The 9,548-nt window shown below is 41.4% G+C and overlaps 1 protein-coding gene across 1 annotated transcript in view; it reads left to right on the forward strand.

Moving 5' to 3' along the window:
- SLC6A13 (solute carrier family 6 member 13) overlaps window positions 1-9,548 on the forward strand; it is a 49,512-nt gene that overhangs the window by 16,268 nt on the left and 23,696 nt on the right. Inside the window, exons 2-3 of the mRNA XM_007937050.2 lie at window positions 2,111-2,245; window positions 5,402-5,542. Of these exons, the coding sequence (XP_007935241.1) occupies window positions 2,111-2,245; window positions 5,402-5,542 (276 nt within the window). The remainder of the gene's footprint in view (window positions 1-2,110; window positions 2,246-5,401; window positions 5,543-9,548) is intronic.

The raw sequence follows: 9,548 nt of genomic DNA on the forward strand, positions 1-9,548 counted from the left end.
TTTTTTAATTTAAATATATTAATTCTAAAATCTGTGTCAGTTTCAATTAACTGATCTATCTATTCATTATATCACATTTTCTGGCTTCTCTGTTTGCCTGGTAATTTTTTATCCGTAATTTTTTATCGGATGCCAGACATTACGTTTTTGCCTTATTGGTTGCTAATAGTTTTGTATTTCCATACATATTCTTGACTTTTGTTCCGGGACTAGTGAAGTTACTTGATCTTTTTGGGTTCATCTTTTAAGATTTGTTAAGTGAGGCTGGAGTAATGCTTAGTCTAAAGCTAATTATTCCCCACTACTCTGGCGGTTCAAACCCGCCAGCGACTCCTCGGAAGGAAGATGAGGCAATCTACTTCTGTAGCGATACTGCCTTGGAAACCCAAGGAGGGGTCGCTATGACTGGGGTCTGACTTGACGGCACATAACAACAACAACAATGCTCTTGGTGGTGTAGTGCCTAAGGCATTTGACTGCTAACCAGAAGGCTGGTAGTTCAAACCCACCAGCCACTCCTTCGAAAGAAAAATGGGCAATCTACTTCCATAGAAATACCACCTCAGAAACACTATGAGTCGAGACTGATTTGATGGTAGTGAGTTTGGTTTTTTTGGTTTGGGATTGAGGCAATACTCTTCTACCCAATGCCCTGTGAATCTTGAGGTTAATCAGTCTGGCTGGTAGGAACAGGCACTCTTCCCAGCCTGTGTGAGCACTGGGCACCATTACTCTTAGTCTTTTTGGTTGTTTCTTTTCCTTGCCTTGGGTAGTTTCCTCACACATGTACTCAGCTGGATGCTTGAGGGGGACCCTCTGCAGATATGAGAATTTCCTCTTGGTGCAGTTCTTTCCTCTCTGGTGATCTACCCTGAGAATTCCCCTGTCCTATTAGCCAGCAGATGGAGGTACGTGGTGAAGATGCCAGAGCTTTGTAGACTTGTCTCAGCCAATGATTGTAAAAAGAGAAGCAGTAAAGATTTCCAAAGGGAAATTTTATTTCAGCCTGCTGGAATTCCCTAACTGGCATTAAGAGCAATCACTTCCTTATGGCCAGTTTTAATGCTCCTGGGGATCCCTTATTCAAGGAGAGCTCTGGTGGCATAGTGCCTAAGGCATTTGACTGCTAACCAGGAGGCTGGTGGTTCAAACCCACCAGTCACTCCTTGGAAGGAAGGTCAGGCAATCTACTTTTGTAGTGATAATGCCTATTTCTGTAGTGATACTGCTTGGAAACCCAAGGAGGAATCACTATGAGTCGGGTCGACTCATAGGCACATAACAACAACAACATGAGTCTGATCCGATTCCACGGTAGTGTGTTGTGTTGCGTTGTTTGCTATTGGCACAAATTATGTGTTATTTAGGCAGTGTTAGGGATTGAATTGTGTCCCCCATCCCCCCCCCTCATAAAATAAGTGTTGAAATCCTAATCTCTGTTCCTGTGGATGCAATCCTGTTTGGGAATAGAATTTTCCTTGTTGTGTTAATGAGACCATTATCAGTGTAGGGTGTGTCCTAAACTACTCACTGAGAGATACAAAGAACACAGAGACAAGAAAGCAAGATCGACAAAGACAGAGGCAGAGACAGGAAAGCACAAACAGGAGAAAGATAGATGTCACCTGGAGATCACAGATCACCAAGGCACTGAGGCTGGAGAAGCTGGGGCTAGAGAAACTGAGAGGAGGATTTCCCCCAGAGCCGACTGAGAGAGAGAGCAGTCCCCTAGAACCGGTGGCCTGAATTCATACCTCTAGCCTCCTAAACTGTGGGAAAAATAAATTTCTGCTCATCAAAATCACCCAGTTGTGCTATTTTTGTTTCAGCAACACTAAGAACCTAAGACAGGCAATAATTGGTATTTGATGGTAAGCAAACCTTGGTGGGTATCGAATGAAACTTCACAGTGAAAAAAATACAGGAATGAGTAGATTCCAAGATCCCAGGTAACTTGGTAACTCTTGATCCTTGCTGTGGTTCCAGACGTGCCGACAGATAACCCCCTCTGGGATTCTGACAGATAGCATAGGGTGACAGTGGAAAGAGATAGATGTAGATTATGAGGGTGATAGTGCCAGGTAACAGACAACCTGTTTCCCACTCACAGGTGCCTTCTTCATCCCCTACCTCATCTTCCTCTTTACCTGTGGTATTCCTGTATTCCTTTTGGAGACAGCACTGGGTCAGTACACTAGCCAGGGAGGTGTCACAGCCTGGAGGAAGATCTGCCCCATCTTTGAGGGTGAGTAACTCTATACCTGATTCTAGGGTATGAGCCCTGGTGACTGGAAAACTTATTTGGAATGATTGGTGTATCAGCGGCAGTGCTGAGATCGAACCCTTCTCTTGTGGGCCACATACTTAGCTGATAAACTCATCCATGAAGAGATAGGTAGATGGGTGGATGTGGAGACATGGAGACATGGGCAAAGGCTTTATGTTAAATAAGCAGTGTGTGAAGATATGTATATATATATTGTGGTGGTTATGTTTTTGTGTCAACTTGGCTGGGCCTGGTTGAGTGGCTGGGCAGCTGGTGGTAGTTAATCCCCATGAGGAGACTGGCAATCAACTCCATGGTGGGATCTACCACAAGCAGCTGAGTAGCTGCCTTTGGGTATGTGGTCTGCTTCCTGTATTTAAGGAGAAGCCTTGAGAATGGTCTCTAGCATATGGCACGCTTGGACCCTGACTGTAGCTGTGTCATTGCTCAGCACCCTGCTATGCTCTGCCAACCTTGGGACTTACAATGGACTTGAGTTAATGGCCTGCCGTGTGGATTGGTAACATGGGGACTGCACCTTTTTACTTGTCAACCTCAGGGCTTCTCAGCCTCAGCAGCCAGCAGCTGTCTGAGTGAAGAAACGCCTCTAGCTCCAGTGGGCCAGGAGCAGGAGGCAGAGCTGGACCCCAAGGTTGAGGGGCTTTCACCCAGCCCCTAGAGCCTGGCACTTTGAACTTGGACTTAAAGCCTCCAAATTGTAAGAATAAACTCCTGTTTGTTTAAGCCATCCCATTTGTGGTATATTTCCTGTCAGAGCGGCACCAGGTAACCAGAACATATATAATATATGCAAATGAATTTCTATTTTTTTAAAATATAGTTAATCAGTTACAAAACACTTTAAAAGAGAATTTTAAATGAAAAAGTTTTTCATGAATGGTTCTACCATTTTAACACATTTAACATTTAGAGTTTTATTTCAACATTTCTCTTATGTAAGGCTTTGTTTTAATTTTTTATTTTTAAATAATCATAGATTAACAAGAAGTTGCAAAAATACTACACACGGGTCCTGTGTGGTCTTCACTCAGTTTTCTCCAATGGTCACAACTTACATAACCATAGGACAATATCAAAACCTGGAATTGGTGTACAATCTAGAGAACTTATTCATATTTCACCTGTTTTCCATCCACTTATTTTTATGTGTGTCTAATTGTGTGTAATTTTATCCCATTTTTACATTTGTGTAACAACCACCACAATCAAGATATAAAACTGTCCCATCACCACAAAGGTCTCTCACATGCTGCACTGTTACAGTCACACTTACCCTCTTCCCCTGCTGCCATTCCTAAGGCTAGGCAACCACTGATCTCTTCTCTATCTCTAGAATTTTGTCATTTTGAGATTGTCATATAAATGGAATCAAGTCATACATTATATAGCCTTTTGAGATTGGTTTTTTCCACCCAAAATGTCCTTGAGACCCGTTCCTTTTTACTGTTGAGTAGTATCCCATGGTACGGATGTACTACAGTTTGTTCTAGCACTCACCCACATCAGGCCATTTGGATTGTTTCCAGTTTTTGTTGTTTTATTTTAGTGTTTCTTTCTCTCCGTATAGAGTTTATACATCTGTCAATGTAGAATATGTACAGTCTCTGTTCTGTTTTTCTGTTAGCGTTATTTTCCATTTTCTACAAAATAATCAGGGATTCCTGGGTGGCATAATGATTAAGCATTCAACTACTAGCCAGAAGTTTGGTGGTTTGAACCCACTCAGAGGGGCCTCAGAAGACAGGCCTGGTGATCTCCTTCCAAAAGATCACAGTCTTGAAATCCCTGTGGAGCAGTTTTACTGCGCACACCTCAGATCACCATGAGTTGGAATTGACTTGATGATGACTAACAAGAAAAACAACAACACGATAATCATCTAATGATTGCATAAAATTCCATCAAGTGGCTATATCATAACCTGCTTAGCAGTGCTTTGTTATTGGACTTTTTTTTTTTTTTTTGCTTATTTTCAATTATAAATTTTAAAATTTGTTATCATATTTGTATATTTGTTCAGATAGATTTTCCCTCTCATTTGGAATTGTTTGTTTGGGATAAGTTCCTAGGATTAGAACCACACAATCAAATGGAATCAAGTCAGTGTCTCTTGATCTGATTTATTAAATTCTCCTATGGAAATCTTACACTGACTTACAGTGTCACTGGACATGAATAGATGTCTTTTCTAACTTTATCAACTCTGAGTTTTATCAGTTGTTCCTAGTTTGTTTACACATTGGAATCACCTGGAGACTTTCAAAACATACTGATGCCTGTGCCCTTCCTCCAGAGATTATGAGTTAATTGTTCTGGGATCTGGCCTAGATATTGGAATTTTGTAAATATCCTCAGGTAATTCTAAAATGCAGACAAGTTTGGAAATGACTGAGTTATATCATTTGTAAACAATTTCACAAGTAGAGCTGTAGATCACAGTGGTACCTCATTTTCTCTATTTGCACACCTACAATTATTAAAAACCAAAAACCAAACTCACTGCCATTGAGTCAGATCCAACTCATAGCATCCCCTCCTTGGGTTTCCAAGGCAGTATCTTTAAGGAAATAGATTGCCCAACCTTCCTTCCGAGGAGTGGCTGGTGGGTTTGAACTACCAACCCTCTGGTTAGCAGTCAAATGCCTTAGGCACTACGCCACTAGAGCTCCTTACAATTACTAGGGAGGATGAATATTTTTAAAGGGTCTTTCTTTTACTATTTGTATTATCTCTTTGTGAATTGTCTGTTCCTGGTCTTGTGGTTATATACTTCAGGAATGTATCAGACTAATTCCGGGGCACATTACCTATTGATATCTCAGAGTTAGTCTTACACCTTTCTAAAATAACTTTGAACCAATGAACTTTTAGCACCTAATAATTATTAAAGTGAAGCAGAAGACAGAGGGAGAAAAGTGCCTGGAAGGATAGCTGGGACTCAGGCAGCACACCCCTGGGTGCTGGGGTGGGAGAGGGGAGCCAGGAGTCTAGGCCCAGCACTCCTTGTCTGAAGACATTGACGGTGGTGCACAAACCCTCTTCTAAAATTAGACAGCCAGTATGTGAGAAATCTGCCCGCTGTTCCCAGCCCAATTCTGCAGTTTTCTCTCACAGGCATTGGCTATGCCTCCCAGGTGATTGTTATCCTCCTCAACTTCTACTACATCGTTGTCCTGGCTTGGGCTCTCTTCTACCTCTTCAGCAGCTTCACCATCGACCTTCCCTGGGGAAGCTGCCACCATGAGTGGAATACAGGTAAGGGTTTAACGGTGTCTCTGGAGGGTCCCCTTATTCCTCCTGCTCTGCCACATTAACCAGGAGTGGAACTGTGCTTGTATCCCAGGCAACCCAATCCCCAATCTTAACTCAGGATGCTCTAGAAACTTGCCAAGTAAATCATGGAGTGATGATTGTCCTAAACTTATATCAAAGGTAAACTATTAACCTGTTGCTGTTGAGTGAATTTCAATGCAGAGCAACCCTATAAAGTAGAGAAGAACTTCCCCAAAGGGTTTCCAAGGCTGTAATATTTACTGAAGCAGACTGCTATATTTTTCTCCTACAGATAGGCTAGTGTGTCTAACCGCCAACCTTTCAGTTAGCAGCCAAGCACTTAACCAATGTACCACCAGGGCTCCTTATATCACGGGTAAGAGCCAATTTACCAGCATCATGGGCAAAGTGTCAGTCTTTTTGAAAGAACTGTTCAACTCATGTATTATGCCAATAGAATTGACTTTTTTTTTTTTAAATGTAGGTGAGCCATTACTTATTTCAATTTGCAATCTGGTTTGTTTCATATATGTGTATATAGTTTGCTTATTTGTTTTTCATGTCTTCTTACTATTTTAGGTCTTTAAAATTTATGATTCATCTGGACTCAACTAAGTAATAAGCTACTTTGTATGTTATCAATATAATTCATAATAACAATTAATTTTCTACTTTGTTTGTGTCTTCCTTTTTTAGTGCTGCTGTGACAGAAATACCACAAGTGGGAGACTTTAAAGAACAGACATGTATTTTCTCGCAGTTCCGGAGGCTATAAGTCCAAATTTAGGGCCCTGAGTCTAGAAGAAGGCTCTCTGTTGGCTCTGGGGGAAGGTCCTTGCCTTTTTCAGCTTCAGTAGCCCCAGTGTTTCTTGGTTCCTTGCCACTCCTCATGTGACATCTATGTCCTCCCATTTGTGCTTGCTCCTGTATCTAATCTGCTCTTTTTATAACTCAGAGGTGATTGGGTTTAGAACACATCTTACACTGATATGACCCTATGAACATAACAAAGAAAACCCTATTCCCAAGTGGAATCACATCCACAGGTATAGGGATTAGGATTCCAACACTTACTTTGCCACATCTTTCTCCCACAGAGTGGCTGGTGGGTTCAAACAACTGACCTTTCTGTTCACAGTTGAGCACTTAACTACTGTACCACCAGGGCTCTTCAACTTGGGTGCCAAAAACAAACAAACAAACAAAACCCACTGCCATCAAGTTGATTCTGTCTCATAGTGACTCCCATCAGGTTTCCAAGGCAGTAAATCTTTACGAAGCAGATTGTCCCATCTTCCTTCTGTGGAGTGGCTGGTGGGTTTGAGCTTCCAACCTTCTGGTTAGTAGTCAAATGCCTTACACACTGTGCCACCAGAGCTTCTTTTAACTTGGGTGTAGCCATGGTTAATTCTTTCTTGCTCAGATAAGTTACTCAGTTCTGAAGTAGAGTTTGAATTCTTTACTTACTAGTGAAAAACAGTTATGCAATGTTTAACTTGGTATTCCAGGCCCTTTGTGCCCTGGTTCCTGCTTATTCTTCACACTTCATCTGTTATCACTCTTGCCTCTTCATGCTTCCTTACCAGGCACTCCTTTGCTAATCTCCACCACCATTTCTGTTTTGCTACCATTTTTCAAGTGAAAAGTCAAATCTTAGGGCCCTCCCCTGGTAGCCTAAGCTTGCATTAGAATCTTCTAAACTGTCTCTGCTAGTACCTGCACAGACCCATGGCCCTGTTGTGGCACTGACCATAGATTTTGTCAGTTTATTGGTCTGGTTTGCGCACTAGTCAGTAAGTTCCTGAGACATAAATGGTATCTTTATCTAAATAGTCTTTGTGTTTAGCACAGTGTTGGCTACATCATAAGCAATATTTGTTGAGTAAATCCAATTTTAAACATCTGTTTTATTCTATTATTTTCATTATTGTATATGGAAAACAATATATATAATATGTATGTGTTAATGCATGTATACATGCACATGTGTGCACTGAAATCACCCTTCACCACCAACTTGTCAGAAGGTTAAAATTTTATCCAGATCCCAGTGGAATTTCTCTATAAAAACTTTTGCTTAGGGCCTAAGGCTTTTGCTTCAGGGCACCTGTAAGCCTATGTGTCTTTGGGTTGATTGGGCATCTCTGAGACAATTCTGAGGCATATTCCATACTGGAATCTTTTCTTGTGGTTGGCATTTTTTACATCTCTCCTATGGAGTCTGCTTTTCCTCAGAGCCTAGCATCTTGCTGAGTATAGGACATACTGTCCTGTCATGGTGAAATAATGCTTTTCTGGGTACTGAAGCAACACATGACTGGCATTCAGTTATTCAGCAGATGTTTATTGAGCTTCTACTACATGCCAGGCTCTGTCTAAGCACTGAGGATATGATTGTTGTTGCTGGTTGCTGTCAAGTTGATTCTGACTCATGCCAACCCCATGTGTGAAGAGTAGAACTGCTCCATAGAGTTTCAAGGCTGTGACTTTCCTTCCAAGTTTCCTTTGGTGGATTTGCACCATGAGCCTTTCAGCTAGTAGTTGACTGCTTAATCATTTGCACCACCCAGGGATTCCTGCAAAGATGATGGTGTATAGAAACAAAGATCCTTGCCCTTCTGGAGCTCACTGTCTAGTGTGGGGACAGAGACCATAAACCAAATACATGAGGTATATGAATCATATTATAAGGTGATAAATGCTATGGAGAAAAAAAATACTAGAGTGGGAGGTGTTGAAAGTCTTAGGGGTTGGGGATTGTAATTTTAAATAGGTTCTCTGAAGGAGGTGAGTGAATGAAGCATTAAGATATCGGAGGAGTGGGGAACGTCTAGGTGAACTGGAGTAACATAGTCCACAAAGACAATGATCTATATTCTACTTTGGTGAGTAACTACTGGAGTCTTAAAAGCTTATGAGCAGCCATCTAAGATGCAACCATTGGTCTCTCTCCATCCGGAGCAAAGAAGAGTGAAGAAAATCAGAGACTCAAGGAAACACTTGGTCCTAAAGACTAATGGACCGTGCAAACTACAGGCTCCACAACACTGAGACCAGAAGAACTACACAGTGCCCAGCTACTACTACCTACCACTCTGATTGGAATCACAATAGAAGGTCCTGAAGAAAGGGAGAAAAAAACTAGAACAAAATTAAAAAAAAAGACCAGACTTACTGGTCTGATAGAGACTGATGGAACCCCTAAGACTGTAATCCTTAAACACCCTTCAACCTAGAACTGAACCCACTCCTTTCAGCCAAACAGCAGTCAGGCCAATAAAATTAACAGTAACACCAAGAAGGAATGTACTCTTAAGAACAACCAACGATATGAAACAAAGCCAAAGCTCAAGGCATAGAACTGCCTCATAGGGTTTTCTGGGCTGTAATCTTTATGGAAGCAGATCACGAGGTCTTTCTCTCATGGGAAAAGAGGGAGAAGATAATGAGAAAGGTAGTGTTCCAGGTATTTTAAAGGTAGAATCTACATGATTTGCTGACCTGGATGCTAACCTTCACTTCATTTATAAGCTATAACAGGTCATTTCTAAAAAGATTCATTTTCTTCATGTGTACAATGAGGAAAATACCATCTTAATACTTCCCAGGATTATTGTACAAATAAAATATACAAAGGAATGTGAACACCCTTTGTGAAACTCCAAAGTGATAGACAAATAATTACAGGCCACCATTTATTGAGCACTTTAACATTCTTTTTTATGGTGGGGGGGCATGCTTGGAGAGAGGTTTTTATTTCACACTTGTAAATCCAAGTTACTCACTCCATAAATACAGAAAACATTTCATTTTATCTGACCTCTACAATCCTTTTACAGCCCCAGGGTTACAGGTGAGGAGAGACAACTCAGGGATGCCCAAAGTAGCAGGCAGGAAGAGCAGGAGAAAGGGGATTAAAAGCCAGGAAGCCAGACAGAGGTACAGTCAGCCACAGGGATCCAGTTGGGGGTGATACAAGAGGTCTCCA

Source organism: Orycteropus afer, unplaced genomic scaffold, assembly GCF_000298275.1.
Source record: "Orycteropus afer afer isolate SDZICR_OR568_19922 unplaced genomic scaffold, OryAfe1.0 scaffold00040, whole genome shotgun sequence".
Lineage (NCBI taxonomy): Eukaryota > Metazoa > Chordata > Mammalia > Tubulidentata > Orycteropodidae > Orycteropus > Orycteropus afer.